The 22,418-nt window shown below is 34.5% G+C and overlaps 1 protein-coding gene across 1 annotated transcript; it reads right to left on the minus strand.

The window, feature by feature from the left end:
* Positions 1-93: 93 nt before the first annotated feature.
* Positions 94-16,929, minus strand: LOC110702769 (multiple RNA-binding domain-containing protein 1-like). The gene is made up of 16 exons (XM_021880514.1): positions 16,764-16,929; positions 15,770-15,821; positions 15,246-15,353; positions 15,019-15,133; positions 13,071-13,705; positions 12,822-12,953; positions 10,436-10,525; positions 7,766-7,886; positions 6,641-6,964; positions 4,525-4,589; positions 3,518-3,683; positions 2,446-2,550; positions 2,262-2,363; positions 1,961-2,134; positions 648-779; positions 94-455 (listed from the first exon to the last, which is right to left on the minus strand). Coding segments are annotated over exons 2-16 (2,412 nt in total). The 5' UTR covers positions 15,772-15,821; positions 16,764-16,929; the 3' UTR covers positions 94-314.
* Positions 16,930-22,418: the final 5,489 nt, after the last annotated feature.

The raw sequence follows: 22,418 nt of genomic DNA on the forward strand, positions 1-22,418 counted from the left end.
AATACTTATTGAGACGATTCTAACAAGATCACGCGAAAAATATGTTTTTATTTGCATATGAATCATAAAAAATGGTCAAGAAGAGGACGTGAATAGTGCAAAAGGTCAAGATATGTCAAATAAAAAAGATCGGATGGAGTATTTGGTTGTGCTTTAAGTTTATTAGATTAGATTAGATATCATACCTGAAAATTTAATCTATAAATAAATGAGATACCAAAAATTAAACAAAACCATAGCAAGCTCACTTAGGCTATTCAAAGAAGATAAACAAAAATTAGAGGCTTACAAGAGGGGAAAAAAAATCATCTTCACTAATCAGCAAGAGCTGTAATTTTTCTTTTTTTTGAGATTTTGGTAGGATTTTGGAACCCTTCTTCATCATTAGCAAACTGAGCAGCAGTTCGAGCCCTAAGTTCTTCCAAAGTTTCTCCTTCTTTTGCTCTTTCTAGGACCTTAAGAATAAAATTGGTTCAGAATTCATTTAAAAAAACCCTAATGCATATTTACATTGGTTGAGCAAAATACAACTATGAACATTGAAGAAAATGTGAAAACATTTTCTGTTCGATTAATTTACAGCATTGCAGCAAAAACTACATGAAACCTAAAGAATATAGGAGAATACAAACAGAAATAAAACTTACCAGGTGTCTCCCATACAAATGAGTACTCGATAGAGCATTGAGAGCATTTTGAGCTTCTTGCTTGGTGACAAATTTGATAAATGCAAAACCCCTGTGTTTCCCAAATCTCATTGGAAGCCTCAGGGTCTTTATCTGTTACACATGAAAGAGTTATTACTGTCAAATTGTAAATTCCAAAAAAAACAACCGGCAAATAGAATCATACTACAAATCGGACCAATAACACATGGAATGGAGGGTACCAAATTGAATCAACCATTGTTGTGGATTAGGTCTAATTCATATTAATTTCACTTCAATAAAAATAAGTTCAATTCGGTAAAAATAACTATAGAGAGTATATATATTAGAAAATAGTAAATAACTTCAATATGGTAAACATATTTTGAGTTAGAAAAATTAACTCAAGCTAAGCAAAAATTGTTTTAGTTCATTAATAATATAATTTCACTTCAGCTAAAAACAAGTTGAAAAAACAGGACCTAACTCTCATAAATAATTTTTAATTCCACAATCGACCCACTCACACAATATTTAATTTCATTCAACTAACTTTCTAAAACTTAGTGCTGGTATAAAACAGGGCACTTGAAAAAACAATGGAGAGTAATGAATTGATGAGTGCACGAAGGTTTAATGTGTTCAAGTCTCTTCGTTTTTTGTCGACTTGTTGGATCCAGTTGGTTTTTGACTTATTAGTGATGAGCTAAACTGAAATAGGTAGGCTAAAACCCAGCCCCACATGGCCACAGGCACTAATTCAAACGAACAATGAATTCTAGCTAATGACACCAAGTCACCAACCCAATAATCTGACGATATCCCTTGAGTGTGTATGCAGTAACAAATATTCTTGTAAGGGGGTGAGGGGAAAAAATGCAGAGTATAACAGGCCTAGCAGAACTACTACTCCTACTACTACTACTACGCCTTAGTCCCAAATTGATTTAAAGTGAGCTAACATAAATCATAAAGGAACCATCCGCAAAAATTGTAGTTGAAAAAAAAAAAAGCGATAATATTAAAGTGGACGAAAAATATGAACAAAACAAAGCGAGCAATAAAACAGAAGCGGAAACAGATAAATAAATTTGGGAATGTCTGAAAATAGGTTTAAAAATAAAGAATAGAGGAATTATATGCGAATAAAAACACAGAAATAGTTTGATAAAAACATTGACAGAGGAATCAAAAGTTTGCAAATGAGTTTATGTAAAAAAAAAAAAAAAAAAAAAAAAAAAAAAAAAAAAAAAAAGGGTACTCTGTGAAGATGTTGGTTGGAGAAGCAGTTTTAACAGAACAAAGTATCTTACCTGACCAAACGGACTGAACAACTGTCTGAGATCCTTTTCTGTTGCCTCAAATGCTACATTTCTTACTATTATTTTTGTTGAGCTTTGATCATTTCCAGATTTCTTCAGAACTTTTTCATCCTTCTTAGCGTGGCAAAGTTCCAAAATTAAAGCATGTCCATCCAGCACAGTTCCCTACAAATAACCAAAATTACAATTGGTGGAAGCTCTAAAAAAAATCACAATAAGCTGCTTGTTTTACATAACTTACAATTGCTGAGGTTGACCATAATAAACATAGCAAAAATAATAGTTATTTTACCTGTAAATCCCTGCATACATTTGTTGCTGTCTCCACAGAATCAAATTCTACAAACCCAAATCCCTTTGAAACATTCTTCCCATTTTTCAAGTGCTTTTTTATCTGGAGGGGGAACAAAATTGAGTGTTACAAGCTACTGCGAGCAAAAGTTTTCAAACTGTAATAGAGTGTGTGGCATGCTCACTTTGACGCTTAGAACTCTCCCTTCTTTCATGTTTTCACTGAAATGCTTCCTCAAAGTTTCATCAGCTGTCTTAAAATTCAAGCTCTTCACAAAAAGAGAACGCGACTGAAATGAAACAAATGGAAGTTGAGAAATAATACGGATAATATAAACTGCAACACACTTTTTTAATCACATATTAACAGTCCTATCATAAGCCATTTGCTTCTGATATGCCAGTAACTAAATTGACAGCTTGAGCCTTCACTAAAATGCAATTTCTGTTGAACTTATAAATAGAGATGAGAGAGGGGAAAGAATAACAATCTGAAGCAAATTTTCCAACAATTTCTTGCTAAAAGGTTTGTTGTACACCTGTATACACCAAGCAAAGCTGAAACTTACCCAAATACCTTACCCGAACCAAAACTCAAACTCTTCCCATAATCATAACACCTATTATTGACACAACCCAAACTTGACCCACACCAACCCAACCCAACCATCAATCTGTCCAACAATGATTGTGTTATCACAATAAGCTTACTGGCCATAAAATCAAATCGAATTCAAAACCAAATTGGACGATTCCTTAGAATCCTTACAAAAGCCAATCCCGAACCTGATTCAAACGACCTATTGCTATATCTACAACTGCATTGATGGGTTTTCGAGCCACCATTAATATTACACAATAACAAAAGGTTATTGGTCAATTTGTTTTCCTAGCATTCTAATTTTTATTGCGAAGCGAAACAAGGTCAGGCACGCCAGTGAGGTGATAAAATCTTTTCGATTAGCCAAGAGAGTTGAGATCAATTAACATATACATATGCCGGTTATTTTTTTCACCATTAGTACCACATGTCCCCTTCTCTTTAAATTTTTCCTTTTTTTCTTTTGAATTTTATCCACGGAAAAAGATAGCTTTATCTCTAAATCAATATATCTCTCCCAGAATCCCCCTTTACTTCTTCAATATTTTCAGCAAGAAAAGACATAATTAATACACCAAATTATTTTTAACACCCTATCAAATGAGATCAGATTAATAGAAACAACATAGTGAAAAGAAAATTGTAATTTGTCAAACCTCAACACGATCAGGATCCAGTTCATCTTGAGATATCTCCTTAATTTGATGTTCAAGTGAAACCTTCTTAGCTTCTTGTTCACCAACAATCATATTACTCTTGTCAATGTCCAAATCTTGACTAAGAATATTACCGGGAGCCCATTCCAAATACAGTGGAGCATCTCTGGAGCCAGAAAGTACAATAAGACCAAAGCTTCATTTAGTAATCAAGCAGTACTATTTAAAAGCAGACCAGGTCACAACATGGCAACATTAACAGATCGTGGGTGAATGGTTAGTGCCAGTGGTTACACAATTTCATCCAATAATTCAGATCAACAGGCAGAGGTAAAATTGGTTTATCACCTTCCCCAGATACAATAGTACAGAATTATATGGAAGGGTTAACGAGGCATTTATCATTTATACTGAGGACCAGTCAATCTGCTAAATGAAGATGATATCAGTAGATAACTTCTAATGATCAACACGAGAGGAAAAACATGAGAGTAAATACACAGAGAAAGGTGACGTCTTTTTCAAAAGAAGATCAATCATTTGGAAAGGTTTAGTAGTTATAACTGCTGTTGAGACAAAGGATACTAAGAGTCAATTTTACTTCACTTACCAAAGGCTGAATGAAAACATTACTCCCTCCGTGTTTAAATAAGTGTTACGCTTTGACCGGCACATAGTTTTAGGCAATTTAATTGACTTAAATAGAACAAGAGGTAAGCAGGTAGTTGGAGTACTAAAATATTGTAAAAGAAAGATAGTGGGGTTAATAGTTTATTGAAAAATAATGAACGTAAAAGGATATAAATAATAATAAAAAAAGTAGTGGTGGGGGACCACGAGAAGAGAGAGATATAATATTAAAATATAGAGATATAAATGTAACACTTATAAAAACACGGCCGCTTTTGGTAAGTGTAACACTTAACACTTATTAAAACATGGAGAAAGTACCCAAATTAAGGAATGGTTACATCTATCAACTTCAAATAGTAGCACATAAGACTTACTTATAACGCTTGTATGCCAGGCCTCTGCAAGCAGCACGGGCATCAGCTGGTTCAAGAAAGATTACCTAAATTACCAAGAGTGAACAAGAATACCATCATATTAAATTTCACTATTATAAAAATACTTCCTCCATTCCATAAATACTGCAACATTTCCCTATTTGCACACGTTTTCTCTCTTTCTCTCACTCTCTTTCTCTCTCTTCATCAAATGGCTACCTATTTTTATTCCTCTCTATCTCTCTCCTCTCCTTAAAATACATGTCCCCTCGTCATGTTGCGATATTATGGGAACAAAAGAAGTAATTCCCAGTTGACAATATATGCATGAAGCTCAAACTGAACAAACATTCCCATCTTGCAGCCCAGCCATAGCCCATAGGAGTTACCAAATCTGACGTAACACTAAGCTAAATTTATTAAGCTTAATATAATTGTACAGAATACAGATAATTAGACACACCACATAATGCAATTAAAATTTAAGAAAATACCAATATTTGTCATGACATTCAATATAAATCACAAAGGTACTAGATAACCACAATTAAGATGATTAGATGAATACAAACTTGAGATTACTGCTGTACCATCAAGCAACCGGCGACTTGCACCATTCAACTCACAATTGATCTTATGTTATTTAAAAGAAGAGTAAAATACATAATCCTTAAAACCTTAATATACTCGTCAAACATTAAATCCCAAATTCCATTTATCCATCACCTCTAAAGAAGTATAGACACATCAATCAAGTTTAGCTGCCCACTACATTTGCTTCTACAAGCCAGATAATTCTATCTCTTTGTCAATACTTCAGACCTTTTTCGGGAGATATAAGTTGTTTTTATACCTTCTACAGTGAAGAATGCTTTCGTCATTGCTATTTAAATTCAGATACTCCCTCTGTTTTTTTTTAAAGTGCCCCATTGGGGTGTACACCTACGCAGAGTTTTAGGAAAAAGAGTAAAATAATGCGTTGCCACCTTTTTATTATCACGCTTGTCAATGCACTATTTTAACGATTAATATCTCTAATTATTGATATTATAAAATTTTTGAAAAAATAGATTTTATAAAATATAAATTGAAACAAGATCTCACGTGACTATACTTTATCGTAGTTATAAATCAAAAAAGGTAGTGAAAGTGTAGTTTGTGAATAGTGCAAAAGTCAAATGGTGTCAACTAAAAAAAAAAAGAGAAAGCATATAAGTGGGTATGGTTAGGAATAAAAAATTTTGGAAAAGTAAGAGAGAGAGAAAGAGATATAAATGGGACCACTAGGTATAATGTGAGAGGGAAAAATATTATAAAATGATAGTGGTGTCAAAAGGAAGAGAGAGAAGTAACATATAATGTGAGTGGGGCACTTCAAAAAAATAGAGGGAGTAATTATTTCTTCAACTGAAAAAAAAAAATAAAAAAAAATAAATAAAAAAAATTATATCATTACTACCTCCATTGACTTCTATTTGCAACAAAGAGATCCGCATAGACTCCTAGGCAAAATATTTCAAGCTTATATTAGTAAATTATTAAAGGTTAGATTAAGTTGAAGAGAGAAAATGGTGGTGATTAATGAATCACCCCTCACCGCCAACACTCACCCTACCACAGTCTATGTTACTCGGACGCTTCATTTCACCTCACTACCGGTGTTGGATCCTAGACACTCAGACATTGATATGACACCCGGACACTTCACTTTTAGTTCAAAATCATGGAATTTTTTCACAAAATAGCCAACACTCACACAATAGCAAACTGAAACTATTAGTTACAAGTACAAAAAGGTTTTGCATTTGCAAATGAAATAAAAAAGTTTGTAGTCACTGCAGAATTCAATTTCTCATAGCCATTCCAGTACTACATTACCCACCCCCATCCCTCCTTCATTCTACCCTTAAAACAGGGGGTCTCGATAATTTCTAGCATATTGATAAGAAAAAGGAACCATATACTAGACAATAAAGACAATCATCCAGCAGAAGGCCAGCTATCAACGTGGACATTAAACTTAATAAACAAAGCTTTATAAAATCGTAATTGAGACCAGCAGAAATTGCATTTAACTCAAATTAAAGAATATCTTCTGAGCATCTCACCGACTTACCAAGGCCAATGTTCTGGTTGGAGGAAGTATAATTTTATCAATGCTACCAAACTTGCCAAACATTTTTGAAAGTTCACTTTCAGTTGAGCTGTAAGGCAAGTTCTTTACAAGTAATACATGGTTACTTCTCTTTACACCTTCAGTTGTCCTGGTAGCAAGTTCTTCCAAGGAAGCCACATTTACTCCAGCGTTTGTCAAAGCCTTTTTAGTCTCAGCAATGATTTGAGTTTCTCCAAGAGCAATGCGTACTGCAAGATCATCAGCTTCACGATCTAAAAAGTCACTTTTACTGATTCCAAATCTCCTAGCAATATTTTCTACAATCTGTGGAGAAATTGAGCTCATATTAATCAATGCTACAATTGAGAACAGCCAGACGTTCTGTCTCTATTAATGTAAACACTTTGTCTTTTAACAGCCAGAGGTTGTCTCTAAATAATGGATATGCAGAGCACCACATATGATATGATGATTCTAGTACTATGGATACGACAGAAAACAAATAACTGTCAAAAATTGGAAGCAGGGATACTTATTTTATCAAATGTAAATGATTATTAGAAACAAAATGTTCAAAAGAATAGTCCCAACAAGGAGTTTCTAGAATAATCTCAACTACTATGTTGTGTAGCCGGACTACATTTATTTATTGTAACTTAACAAGTGCCCATGGGCACACATTAGACAAGCCAAAGCCCAATATGTAAAAAACGCCTACAGCACCTACTATGTTGTGTAGCCGGACTATATTTATTTTTTGTAACTTAACAAGTGCCCATGGGCACACATTAGACAAACCAAAGCCCAATATGTAAAAAACGCCTACAGCACCTATGACTCCAGAATCACACAAACACCAGCATAGCACATAGCTTTAAAAGTTGAACATAACACTACACCCGACACAAATCATAAGCAATGACAAACGTTTTTTTAAAGCACGGACACTTTAGGAGTCATATACACTAAGATATATTACGATAATAAGCATCAAGTAGATAACATTTGTACAGACCACACAAAGAACAGACTCCTTTAACATAAAAGGAGTCCAACAGCATGACAACTGAAAATTCAAGCATAACAAATGGGTCAAAGATTTTCATAAAAGAAATAGAGACATACAGTGTCAGCACGCATAAACAAGCTGTTCCAAGCTTGAGTATTGCCATCAGCTTCTGATGCCTTTTTCTCTTCCACCCTCCGCTCCTTCAGTGTTTTGGTTTTCCCCTCCGTGAAAAGATTTCTGAATAAGATAATTTAGTAATTATTAAATTGTTCCAAATACAAATCCATGAATCAATGCTGCCACAAGACAGATAAGCAAAATTACAGTAGGAATTTTGGTAAGGATTAAATTGTTCACTTCATTTGGGATGAATTATCAAGAGACAAAATTCTCTGCGTATTGCATCTTATTAAAACACAACTCAGCATAAATTTTTGCTGGAATAGGATTTTGATTGGTCCAATAGGCAAATATACACAAACTTACACAAAAACCACCAAAAAACAAAACGAGATTAAGATATATATTGAATATTGAATACAATAAGACTCTTATTGACAGGTAAAGAGAGATAGTTCGCAATCACCAAAACCTTCCCTTGAAAACTATTTTTCACAATCACTGATTGATGACCTATTCCTATTCAGATACCAGATATATATTTGCCTCCATTTCTCTCCCTATTACTCACAAATATATTTGCCCCCAATCTGAAGACTTTTAAGATCAAAACCTGGCCACCAACTGACCACAAGCACTGACCAGAAAGCCACAATATTTACCACCATATCTTCAGCAGAAGAGTTATTCTGTAAGGGAATTAAAATCTAGTACCTAGATCATTATGGATACACATTTAATAATAGTCAACTAGAGTTTGTTGAGAGGGAGAAAGAAAAGAATACTGAACCACCCCCCCTCTCACCCGATTTATTAAGGGAGGGTTGAAGAAATTCGTAATTCCCAAGCGTTCCCCTTTCTGTTTCTCTTTCCCTTATCTTAGCCTTTGAACTTGAAGGGATCTCATATAGTCATAAATGCATTTCTCAAAGCTTCCAGCTTCCTATATATAGTTTATTTTTTTATAAAAATCAATATTTGAATTCTAAACAACTGATGAGTGGCATCTATGGCACTTTTAGGGTAGTATTTTAGCCTTATTTTCTCCCTTTTTGTAGCTTTCATTTCCGATAAATGCTTGATTTCGTCTCTTTTAAATATGGTTTATGAATTAGTGCTTAATTTACATTTTCATGCTTAAATTGCTTATTTCTTCTTTTATTCTTTCACTCGTCTTTCTCTCGTTACGTGTAGGATTTAGTCAACGCTCAAGATGTGATTTGGAGGTATTTTCCGGAGATTTTGGAAGTCATGGAGCCAAGCTTATAGCATTTGAGGAGTTAGATAGCAAAGAAGAGTAAGAGGATCAGCTTGGTGCTCTAATGGCCTCCTCTCACGTCCCCTGGTGTGCCCCCACCAAATTGGGATTCTTTTGTGCAAATGAATCTGACTAGCATCATCGCTAACCACCACGCTCGCATAAGCCCTCCCCTACTTCATCCCCCTCGCTCACAGCTGCATCATCACTCTCGCAAGCGCGCTCGCACCTGCTCTCACTCAAGCATTGTACGACCCCTCAGCGTGCGCAAGCAGCAGCCTGGTGCGTACGCGCTGAGCTTTGCAGCCCGGTTTTATTTCTTCTTTCACTTCTTTTCTTATAAATAGGAGTTGACCATTTGTAATTGAGTTAAGCAGATTTTTAGTACAATTTTAGTTCAACTTAGAGGAGAGAGATAGTGTGATTTCAACATTTGATCTTCAATTTTAATTCAAGCATTGTTCAAGATTTCCTCACAATTCTAGCATCTTTTTCTAGAAAAATCTATTACTTCTGCACTATAATTTGTGCTGATGTTACTTTGAATTACTTGGTATTAGTTGATCTTAATTGATTTGATTAGCTTAATTGATCCTCTAGGTAATTTCTTACCCAATTTCAGTTTTGATGATGCTTTTGTTTGATTTTGTGCTTGATAGTATAATCATGCTTAGTGAGTAGACTCCTAGCTATTAGGGTGAATCATGATTATATGGTGATTTGAGTAGAATTTGGGAAATTAATCAAAGTTACTTTTTGATTAAAGGTGATTCGATGAGGTTTGCTTGTTGTTTATCAAATTAGGATTAGCTAACCTTGTTGATAAGCATAATAGCATGTTGATCTTTGTTTGGCATGGGAATGTGAATTTGGATCATCATAATTGATAGCATATTTTTTTATCAAGTTTCTCTTTGGAATGAGTCATAGAGTGATCTAGGCTTAGGAAATTGAGAAAGTGTTCTTGATTGCTTTTGATTGCTCCCTACATTCTATTCTTTACATAATGATTGATTGATTGATTGATTCCCCATTTTATCTCAATTGCTTGTAATAATGTGGATCCTAACTCTATAGTGCCTTTAGCATTTGTTTTCCTACTTAATTTGCATCATTTGAAGGACTTCGGAATAGCTTAATCATAAACTATTGCAATTAGCTTCCCCTTTCCTCGTGGTTCGACCTCGTGCTTGCTACTAGAACTAGTATCTTGCTTGAGCTTTACTTATTTGTTTGATATCTAAGATTTAACAAATGACCTAATTCTTAGCTTGTCAACAACCCACATATAGAAACTTTGTTATGATTTTCCGAGCATCTTTTGCTTACCCTAGCATGGCATCCAATCTTTTCTTTTAGGATTTGCTGGAAATCAAATAAAACAAAGGAAAGTTTACAAGACACTTACCCTTGATTAGATGACAGATCTTTTGCTTTTGCTGGCATAATATGCAATAATCTACCTTGAAATATTGAATGATCTAGCTCCTCTAAAGCCCTGAGAAATAATATAAAAAATTTAAATTATAAGTTAAACAAAACAAAAAAAGCAAAACCTGTCGCAAGGCCACAAGCTATTTTCCCCGGGTACATGAACTTTGGTGCAAAGCCCGGCGCAAAGTATGTGATATTGGTGCCACGCAAACATAGATGACTCTCCTACCGGATATTCACTAGAGTTAAAATGTTTTAATTTTTTTTTCATTTTTTTGGCATTTTTCATTTTTTTTATTCCTTCCCCTAGTTAGTAAACCCTTTTATTTTACTTCAGCCCCACATCACATCAGTAGCTCAAACATAATCTCCACACTCTCTATTCACTGCCACAACCACCACAAACACTCTCCTCATCCACATTTGTCCACCAACCAACAAACCCAAAAATATAACACAAATAGCACTAATTTGCAGCCAACAACAAATACAATACTTCAATCAAGATAGTCTTAAAAAGATATAACAATAATCCAATTAGAGTATTTCATCATGCCCATGAGCTAGTCAAAACCAAAAGATCAAAAAATTATAATAGCCCAATCTTTTTTTTGGGGGGGGGGGGGGGGGGGAAGGAATGACTTAAGGAAAAATAGCCCTATCTAAACTAAGCATAAAAAAATTAAAAAAAAAATTGCAAAAACATAAAAAACCTAGATGCCCAAACTTGCATCCCTCTCCCAATCTCACTCTCTCGACCTTAGTGGGATTGCATCCCTCTCCCAATCCCACTCTCTGTCCTCCCAACTATCACCCCCATTAACATTAACTCCACCAACTCTGGCACTCTCACCACATTCAACTCCTCTCTCAATGGTCATTGGATCACATCTCCCCTGATAAATTCTTTCTTAAAATGGTTTTTCACTTGCACTTTTTGGGTTAGCAAAAAATGACAACGGTTTTCTTTTACCATTTTCAGCATTGTGTTTTGAATAGTGCTTTTATTAGTTAGGATGCCAAAAAGAATTGGAGAGAAATTAATGATGACTAAGGCTTAGTAAAAGAGGAAAGAGAGAGAAGGATGAAGATGATATAGACGGTGGCGAACTAAGATTTAATTTTTAAAAGGTCTTTTAAATATCTTGGGTCGATCATCCACAAGAATGGTGACATTGATCAAGATGTGGTTCACAGGATTATGTCAGGGTACCCTAAATGGAAAGAGGTCACACGAGTGTTACATGACCAAGACTTGAAGGGGAAATTCTATAGGACTACCATAAGACCAACATTGCTCTATGTCTAGATGGTATAGAATGTTGGGCTTATAAGAAGAAGCACATTAAAAAGATGGAGATTACGAAAATGCGCATGTTAAGATGGATGTGCGCTAACACTATAAGAGATAGAATCGGGAATGAAGTTTTTTGCAAGAAAGTGAGTGTCGCAAGCAGGCATTGCAGACAAACTAAGGTAAAATCGTCTACGTTGGTTCGGACATGTAACACCACAGTGCACTGTACGAATAGTGGAAGAGTAAGATCATGGAAAAGTTAAGGAGATCGAAAATGACTTGGTTGGAAAGAGTTAGGAAGGATATAAAGCATATGGATTTGCATTAGAATGAGGTATTTGATCGTAAGGGATGGAGGAGGAAAATTTTTGTGCATGACTATACGGAATAATCACTTTTGGTTCATGTACCTGCCCCATGGCTTTGCTTGATTGAAAGGTCACATGAGGATGTGAGGTTAAAAGTTGGATTAAATAAAAATAATAATTAGAACGATAGTTGCTTATACAGAAAGAAAGAAAAAAAAAATCAAAACATTCCGACTCCGGCAAATCACCCAAAGAGTGAGGACAATTATGTAATGTGTCACATCCATACCCCGTACTTTATGCATGAGATAAGGTTGTGAGGATATGCTACTCCATGCCCAGGCTCAATAGTTTGTGCTATTGTGGCCAATTTTTGCATAAAAAATATTAAGATCTAAAACAAACTTCTGCTAATCTAATCCTAATCAATACGTTGTTGCCATTCTATTTTCTGAGTCATATTTCATTATTGTTAAAGTATTGGACACATACCTATAAAAAAAAAAAGAAACAAAATATAATGGCCCAATCATCATTACAATGATTCTAGACATTACACAACATGAGATTCTGACCAATGACTATTTCCTTTTGAAAATTCTGCACCAACAATCCATTAGTTATTTCATCCTTTAAAACTTTATAACAATCATGACATGCTATGAGATGAAGACTTATAGCAATCATTCTATTTGAGATCTACAAGATTCCCACATCAAACAATCAGTACACAGCAGGCCAAATAAATTAATTACCTGAGAGCATCTTCTGGAGCTCTATAGTGAACATAGGCAAAACCCTTGGACCGCTTAGTCTCTTTATCAATCACAAGATGGACCTCTGAAATGTTTCCAAATTTACTGAAGAGCTCCGCCAGCTCATCCTCACTGAAAAAATATGCAATTAAGACAAAACAAGAAAACTCAGATCAAATATTAATAATTAGCTAGCTGCTAATACTAGTGTACATAGAATTAAAATAGAAAAAAATGGAAAGTTCATACGTTGCAGCGTAGGGAAGATTGCGGACAAAAAGGCGACCAGACTGAAGCACTTCATTAGTGTCTTCAGAGTTAGATGACACATTTCCAGGGTTCACATTAGATTCTTCAAAATCACTTTCGTCAATATCCTCTTCATTAAAATCCTTCTTATCCAAATTACCTTCAGATGGATCTAGATTAAACTCGTTTTCACCATCCCCATCACTTTCTGAATCTGACCATTCTTTTGTTACCCTACTTTTAAAGTAATCTGTATCTGAGTCTTCATCATCCCCTCCGAGCACTTGATTTTCATCAGGCATCTCAACTTCCCTTCCAGAATTTTCTTCCCTGTTCAGCTGTTTGAGATCTTTTTTTAACGTACCATGCTCCTTGTTACCTTTACCACTTTGGTCATGAGTGGGAACTACAAGATCATTTGCCCACATTTTCGACTTGCTTCGTGGCTGCATAACCTGACGAAACTCTTTAAGTTTAGCGTCATCGTTCTCATTACTCAAGTTGGAGCTCTTCTTGTCTGGCTTAGTTTTTCCACTAAGAATTTTACTGCTCTTCTCAGGCTTTATCTCTTGCTTCTCCTTAGAATACTGACTCCAAGGACGAGGAATATCCATAGCCCCAACTTTCCAAGCAACCTTAACAAAAACCCCAAAAAATTATTAAATGGTCAATATATCTGAAATCAATAAAAAAAAAAAAAAAAATAAATAAAATTAAAAAAAAAATGACTTAAACATTTATAGAAGGTAGATAAAAGCTAATCTTGCTTGGAATAGTCCTTGTCATGAATGATTACTAAACTTATTATAAAAATAAATTAAAAATTAAAATAGACATTAAACGACCAGCTGGCAGAAGCAAAACCTCACATAAAACCTATACAAAATTATGCAGAATAGTTTTTCCATCATTTTATACTAAATAACCACTATCACTTTTTCACCCATTCGGTATCATTTGCTCATAGACAACTCAATCAATGACCATTCTAACTCCATTCCTTTCGTCTCTTCCAAAGCTACCAATAAACCCATCTTCATTTATTCACTTTCATTCTTGCCCTTTTTTTAAGAAAAAAACAATAAATATTCATCTTCCCCTTCAAACATCAAGATCAATTTCCCATGTATAAATAGATTCTTTCAATTTTCCAACTCAATCCCTTCGATAGAGTTTAATTCTCAACTTTCCCTCCTTCCCTCCAACTAAATCCCTCATTCAATTGAGTTTAATTCTCAATTTTCCCTCCTTCCCTTTCCAATTTTTCATTCACTTGAACAATTAGATTAGAACCATTAGTTTAGTCATACAAGAAAACCTACTAATGAGGGAGATGCATTTGAAATAGTAGACAATTATTATTCAATTAGTCACTAAACCTTTTGTTATATGAAAATAAATAGTCAAACAAAAAAACTTTGAAATCTCATAGTACTAAATAATACTTATAAACTAGTAGACAATAAAGGGGAAAGAACACAACTCAAAGTTAGTTGATAAATCACTCTAAATAATAGGGTTTACATCAATGTTACATGGTACAGAATTCAATTTGGCACAGGGAAGCAGAACAAATTGCCTCAAGGGAATTAGTGATGATGGGAACATCAATGGATACTTACTGGTATCCAACCAATTCACTAACCGATTCTATTATACAATTCTTAAGAAGATGCAATAAAAAAGAGGAAGGAGGGTTCGGTTCTGAGTTTACAGGTAATTAATTATACAAATTCCAAGGTAAGATAATATTCATTCTTCCTTGAGCCGTAAGAATAAGTATATTATTAACTATAAAATTAAAAGAACAATTAGCATATTATTCACTATGTCATTATTGTATTCCACATCTTGGTTTGTACTAACTTTTAGCAACACCACCACTTACCATTTCATTCTTAATAAGAAAAGAAAATAAAATTAAAAGGCATTAAAATATGCAACAAACCTCGCATATAATTCTTGATGTATCCATAAAAGACTTGTTGAAGTACTTTATAGCCTCTTCAGCTTCTTTCTCAGTTCGGTAACCAATAAAAGCAAACTGTCTATTCTTACCCTCTCTGCAATTCGCAATATATTCAATCAATCAGTTTTCCATTAAATTACAATAGATTATAAAAACAAAAGGAAACCATGAAACTGGGAGCAATAGAAGCCCAGAAAAATTTTGACCTGGTACGCATGAGCTTGGCATCAGTAACCTCACCCTTCTCAGAAAAGAATTCTTTAAGACGATCCTCAGTTGCATATTTGGGCAAATTCTTCACAATAATTCGAGACCTACACAATTATTAAAATGATAAAAAAACAAGATACCATACACATAATAGCGAAGGAAAAACAAATTAGCCGAATAGAAGAAAGTCGTCCAATTAAAATAAAAGGAATATAGAGCACCCCATCGGAGTAGACGAATAAGAAAGTCATCTTATTAAATGAAAGGAATATAAAGCACCCTGTAGGAGTGTAGCAAAGTTTGTTGCCATCCATGGAGAGGCATGAGGCTAAAAATTTTGGCAAAATCTTAATTAGCCTCAAATATGTCAGGGAGGATCATCTTTAGGATTAATTGTTTCCATTAAAAAAATGATTGACACATATTCAAATAATTTACACTGGATGTACATAGAAAATAAAAAATGTTCTCTGATCTTGTTTACAAAAATCATTTATCTGAAATGCAGTAGCTAACATACATCTTGCGTTATACATACACCAGTGGCACTTGGCGTCTGAAATATTTATAACCTACAAGGACAAGAGAATACGTTACACATTGTTACAACTTATAAGTGAAACAAAAATTAGAAAGACGTGCAAAATGTAGTCAAAGGCCAAACAAATATACAGAAATATACTAGACTTTAGTCGCAAAAATATTTTATTTCACAACAAATTTAATATAATCTTACAGCCAAAAAACCAGAACAAACACCAAGGACTTGAAAATTACAAGGAAAAATGGGAGACATAAAAAATTAAATAAAATAAAATAAAATAAAATGGGTGTGCCTAATGCATTAGGCGAAAAGGGTACAAGCAGGTGCTCTCAAGGCGCCACAAAACCCCCTATTGCCTATTTGCCGACTGCACAGCTTGTGCCTTTAGCTTTTTTACATAAATGTGTAAGGAGGAAAACAGCAGCTTAATTTCATCTCTTATTGTGATTCCCACTAAAAAGAGATTTTGTCAATATACAGAAACACAAATGAAGAATTAGACTGACAATTAATCATAACAGGTTATTGAAAAAGATAGATAAACCAAAGCTTTTTGGCAATTGTTCGATAAACTAAACCGGGGCCTTAGGAGAAAGGGTCGAATTTCATAGTTCCATACTAACATTAAAGGGTCCTATACAACCCATTAGCAACCAAATTTGATTCAATTGATTGAAGAACCAACAAACACAGGACACAAGGCAGGAGGGAAAAGAGGTCAAAATTCATAGTTGAATCCTAACATTAAAGGGTTGTGCAATACATAAGCAACCAAATTTGATTCAATTATCTCGAAATTTCACATAATCTTAGGGATATTTGATTCAATAATCAAATTCGGCTAATAATTCTATATTCTGGTAAAATAATCGCCATTTAGTAATTAGAACCAATAGTTGAGATTTTCGAACCCTACAATTTATGCAGTGACAATTAAATTAGATTATGAAATTGATAAGAAACAACTTACCTCTGAAGGTGCTTCGATGAAGGATACAAGTATTTTGAAGTGCGATTCAACGGAGAATGTCAACTGCGATTCAATGGATAACTGTGAGAGAGGAGAACAGGAGGAGGAGGCAGGGACATAAGGGGTTTACAAGGGTTTAATATTAGAAGTAAACCTGTTTAAAGTACGGAGTATTTCGTACAGCATTAGTTTTCTTTATCCTTACATTTCTTAAACTAGGAAAGCCTACACACGCAATACGCGCGATACAGCTAGCCATCGCAGAGGAGTTAAAAATTCGAACCTCAAAGTTTACATACTTTGAGTTGCTGTTGAATTATACTTGTCTTAAGTCGATCAATAAGAGATTATATCTTAATTTATATAATTGTAAAAACATGTTTTGTGTTATGATTATTTATTTTGAAAATGATTATATATATGTTATAACTCGCCAATGTACGCATTACTATATAAAAAGGCGAACAAAGCTATTGCATCATTCTATAACTACAATAGGAGTGTTATGGAGAGGACAAAACCCTCATTGAACACCCTGGCACAAATTAAAGGCTATGTGAATTAGTATATTTCCCTGCAAATTAGATAGTCTTTGGACCATATAATGGAGGAGATAACATTTATGAGCTACGAGTATTTAACTAATGATGTATGAGTACGTCTTAACTCTTTCCTATAATCATAAACTATAAGTTTTTCCTAGGATAAAAATCGAGCCAGTGACATAGTAACTAAAGCAAAATACATCTTCAAACAACCTCTTAATCAAAAGTATAAGACTATAGTACCTCATATGTAAGACATAACTGCTACATTCCGTAAAAGATTCATCAAATGAGTTGCTTTGTTTGACTCCCTTATAAACACAACTATAAGAGATTACCCCAAAAGTAATACTTTTTTTTTTATTTTTATTTTTTTTATTATTTTTTTTTATCATTTTAATGGTATCCAAGCAATTACACTTTACACTCCACCGTACCACTACGAAGGTACCATTATTGCATTCATTCGTCAACTCCACCAATCTTGAGCTGTCCCCAACTCTAACCGGATACGGGCATCTCCGAATAGTATGCTTATTCACCTACCCTCTTCGTATAACATAAACAAATAGATTGCACAAACTTTACATTTCCTTTAGTATAAAAAAACAACCACAGGGTCATCATCCTTATAAAATTATCGCGGTGGTGGGTGGTGACCGAGGGAATGGAAACTGACATGTTGGCAGTATTTTCCAGCAACCAGAAAAGGAGTTCGTTAGAAAAAAGGAAATTGAGAAATAATTTTTGGCCTTTTCAGTGGAATGATAAGAAGGAAGATAAACAAAAGAAATAAAGGACAAAAATATGAAAGGTCAAATACTTAAATGCATCAAAATTAATTTTAATTGGGGGTAAATATGTCAATTAACTTTTTTAAGGGTATTATAGTCTTGACACTATTCATAAGAGTATTTTCCCACTTTTTATAAGGTAGGGATACTCCCTTTGTTTTATAATAATCGTAAGTTCGTAACGGTAGGGAGTGTACGTAATATTCGTAATTTAAGAAAAAAACTAGTCTTTTGGCCTATACAATGTACGGGCTTATTTTAAGGATACTTTTTCAGCCGATGATATTGTTCTCTTTGCATATGTACGATTTATATTTTAACTCTTTTTCTTGATCTCCCTAACGAATTTCGTTAGAATATTTTAAGTAATGGGTCTTATCACTTTGAGACGTGTTAATAAGTCAAAATTAGTTATTGTTTAAGTAGATGCCAATAATTATTAAAGCATGTAATAAGCCTTTGTTTATAAGTAAAAAAAAAAACAATATGATTTAAGTTATTTTCAACCACTAAAATATTTATCCTAAAGGCAACGAAGATGAAGGGTTTGATTACCAATATATTTGAACCCATGATTTCTAATTTGTAAAAGGTTTGAAAGTGATTTTACACTAATTTAACCCTGCATGACTTCCTATGACGGAGGTGGAGCTATGTTAATTATAGTACGTCACTCACCAAATCTGCATGCAAATGTGATGGAGGTGGAGCTATGTTAATTATAGGTAATATTGCATTGAGCGAGGTTAGTGAATTGTGAATAAATACCAAAAACTAATTATCATCATTATTATGGGAGGATTTTGTAACCGAAAAGATGATTATAGAAATTAATTTGTGGAAATTGAAGAGGGGAGATGAAGATAAAGAGTGTGTGGGGTCGATTATTGTAGGTTTGCTGATGAAGGTGAAGAGGCCATGGATGGTGGATATACTGTTAAAAGATATAATTAATATACAATTACTACATACTTAGTAAACTATTAATTATAAATTATAAATTTTTAATTAAATAATAACTTTCCCTTTGAATTAATATGATAATAGTGCACACGTGGCACATTGATTAAAATTGTGAACATGTGGTACATTGGATTGGAATAGTGAACACTTGACACATTCAATTAGAAAAGATAATATAGGTGGAGACATGTGTGCATCTTGGTTTGAGTTTTTAAATACTAATAACTAGCCTTCTGTCTCGTGCAATGCACGGGTTATTTATATGTATACAATATTAATTTTTTTTTTACAACATATTTTTATTGGAAAATAAATAGTTTATAAAGGAGACAAATTAAAGAGGTGAAAATTAAATGTAATTGTAGAAGATATTAAGTTGAGGGAAAGTGAACCAAACAACATTCATACATGTATTGAATTAAAGCTAGTTTTAAAAAAAAATATATATGAGAAAGGGGATTAATTAAATAAAATGTTAATGAGGTGACATATGGCATTGCATTGGTGAAAAATAAAGTGTACATGTGGCATGATGGGCATGATGGTTTGTATTTTTAAATATTAGGTATAGACTCCGTTAAATGTTTTGTGCAACTTTTGCCATTTCGGGATGTTTTGTATTATGTGCAACTTTCTGATTTCTTTCTATTTTTAGTTAAAAAAAAGCCTAAAATTATGCTTTTACCCGTACTTAACCATTTTTTTTAATCTTTGCCCTTATTCTAATCTAATTACATTAACCTAATCTCATCACATAACCCAAATCCAATGACTCCCTCCATTTATTACCCCAATTCCCCCCAACTCTCTTCATTTACTCACATCCCCAACCACCAAAAATTAATTACGATGGTTGGGCTCCTCTATTTCTTCTGGAGATTTCTCCATATAAACCGTAGTTCATCATCTGGGGTTTTCTCTCTCCTCTTCTTCTTCGATTTCCCACTTCATCTCTCCAAATCTAATCTTCTCTCCTTCGATCTTTCTCAAACACAAGTCCCCTCTCAACAATGGTTAACTTGGATCCTTTGAATGATGCTTACATGGCTACCAACGACAAAGAAGAGGTGAATCTGATCCACCATCTCATCCACTGCTTTGAGATTGGTTCTCCCTTCCCTCGTCGTTTTTATGAGTCCAGCAAAACGGGTCCCTACTGTATAGTACCTTATACACCATAGATCTCTAGGTCAAGTCCTAAAAAGTATTGAGGAGGAAGAAAGACAAAAGAGGGAGGAAGGACAGGGTGAGTCCCGTAGAAAGTCACTCGATTTCTCTAAGGATCCTATGGATCTGGTTGCTGAGAGTGGAGAGGGAAGTGTTGTGGCTCCAACTAAGCCCAAATATAAGAGGGAAAGGCCACCACCTAAGGTTCGTTCTTCGAGGAAGGCGGCGCGTGTTGCTTTGAGAAGGATGCGTGGGCTTCCTGACCACGAGTTGATCGTGCTTTCATCTGATGAGGAGGCTGACGAGGAACCACCCTCCAACAAACCAGAGGCAGTCTCTTGCTCTGTCCCTATTGTGAAGTGCTATGTGAGGCGGATGAACCCTAGTGTTCAACCCTCTAAGTGATTGCTCTCATAACGATTCCTAACCCTAACTTATTTCTTAAATTGTTTGAGTCCCTCTTTGTTGATGCTTGTGTATGGTGGTCAATTGATCTGGTGTTTGTGTGTGATTGTGTGCTAGTTATCTGCTGGTTACTAAGTCCCTATTTAATGCTTGATTTTAGTTGTTTAATGGTGTTGTTTGTGGGTTCTGTTGGTTGGTTGATTGTTGTTGTTGGAGTATGGTATATGATTCTTTTGGTTGTGGATAAATTCTTGGATCTGTTGTATATTGGCCTTTATTCTGGTTGTGGGTGTTGTTGGTTGATTGATTATTGTTGTTGGAGTATGGAATATGACAAATTTTGGATAGTGGATAATATGTTTGATCTGGTGTATTTTTGGCTTGACTTTGTTTGTGGGTTTTGTTGGTTGATTTATTATTGGTGTTTGATGGATTATGGACAGAATGATGGGTTATGTTGTGTGTTAATGGCCTTTGTTGTAGTTGTTGTTTGATTACTGTGTTTGAATTAGTTATGGCCTTTAAGGGAATATGATTGATGAATGATGAGGCTATTTTGGCTTGTGTGTTGCAAATAATGTTCTCAATGATCTTTTTAAAAGTGAACACTGTGAATTCCTTATTGTAGAACCACTTAATGTGAGTCTCTAATTGTTGCCTGTGTAGTACTCAGTAGAGAGTCCCATTTTTTTTTTCTGAGTATGATGTTATTGTTTAATCCATATGATGAAGGGACTCCAATGAATTACAATTTGAACAAGTATGTTGCTGCATCAATCACAATGAAGTGATTGTTGTTGAGCTAAACTTGTTTGAGTTGTTGTATTCAACACACTATTATTCCTCTGATGGATTTTTTTGATTTCAGAATAATTTGCTTCTTCATTCCAATCAAAATGTGGCTACAAAAAGCCTATTACATGAGTACTAGAACACACATCACTGCCTTAGTGGTATATGACAACCTAACACACAAAATACACCTGACCACCTGTTCATTACCATTTCAAAAGATTAAAAAACAAAAAAAAAAGGCTTTAGATGATTATGTGTGGCAGTATATGCTGATGTCCTGATTTGCTGTGTACTCTGGTCTAATCTGCATCCACCTCCATGTCCTCTGCTGCTTCATGAGTCCTTTCTGGTGCTGGTCTGAACATTGTGTTCAAGTACTCTACAGCCTCTAGCACTATGTCCTTCTGAACATGCACTTGATCTGGCAGAATGCCTAGATTTTCAAGTTTTTTCTTGTTCATATGTGGAATTTTGTACCTATTCCCACCTTGTGCCTTGAGTATTTTGATCATGCATCTCTGTAGAGTGACCCATATGTACTTATTGACTTCGGGTTTGAATGTGTTGTAAGAGTCAATCACCTTCTCAACTAACTCATCAAGATTGTTAGGAAAAGATTGATATTGTAGGGACTGGATAGACCTGAAAAGACCTAAATCCAACACATTTAGGTCAGGAGATTGAGCTGGTTGGAACACAAATTGAATATTAAATCCATTGTCTGTTGTTGCTGCAACAAACTCTTCATCTTTTGGTATTTGATGTGGCCTTGTATTGTCCCATTGGATGACAACATTCTTAGGCAGACTTTCAGGCCATTTATCCATGATTGCTGTAATTACTTTGTTAAGCAACATCTCTCTGATCACCTCCGTGTTTACATTTTGAAGGGCCCATTTCTCATCTATGTGAATGACATAACTCATGTCTTCAAAAGTGGGGTCCTGATTTCCTTTAACTGGGTTTATATGACTTACCCACTTCAT

This window comes from Chenopodium quinoa, unplaced genomic scaffold (genome assembly GCF_001683475.1).
Source record: "Chenopodium quinoa cultivar QQ74 unplaced genomic scaffold, ASM168347v1, whole genome shotgun sequence".
Taxonomy (NCBI): domain Eukaryota; kingdom Viridiplantae; phylum Streptophyta; class Magnoliopsida; order Caryophyllales; family Amaranthaceae; genus Chenopodium; species Chenopodium quinoa.

Excerpts from the sequence above, each read along its gene's own strand:
- LOC110702769 (XM_021880514.1), bottom strand. Across the intron at positions 2,551-3,517 it reads TGGATCCTGATCGTGTTGAG|TCGCGTTCTCTTTTTGTGAA; the intron begins GTTTGACAAATT and ends GTTTCATTTCAG. Across the intron at positions 2,135-2,261 it reads ATGTATGCAGGGATTTACAG|GGAACTGTGCTGGATGGACA; the intron begins GTAAAATAACTA and ends GGTTATTTGTAG.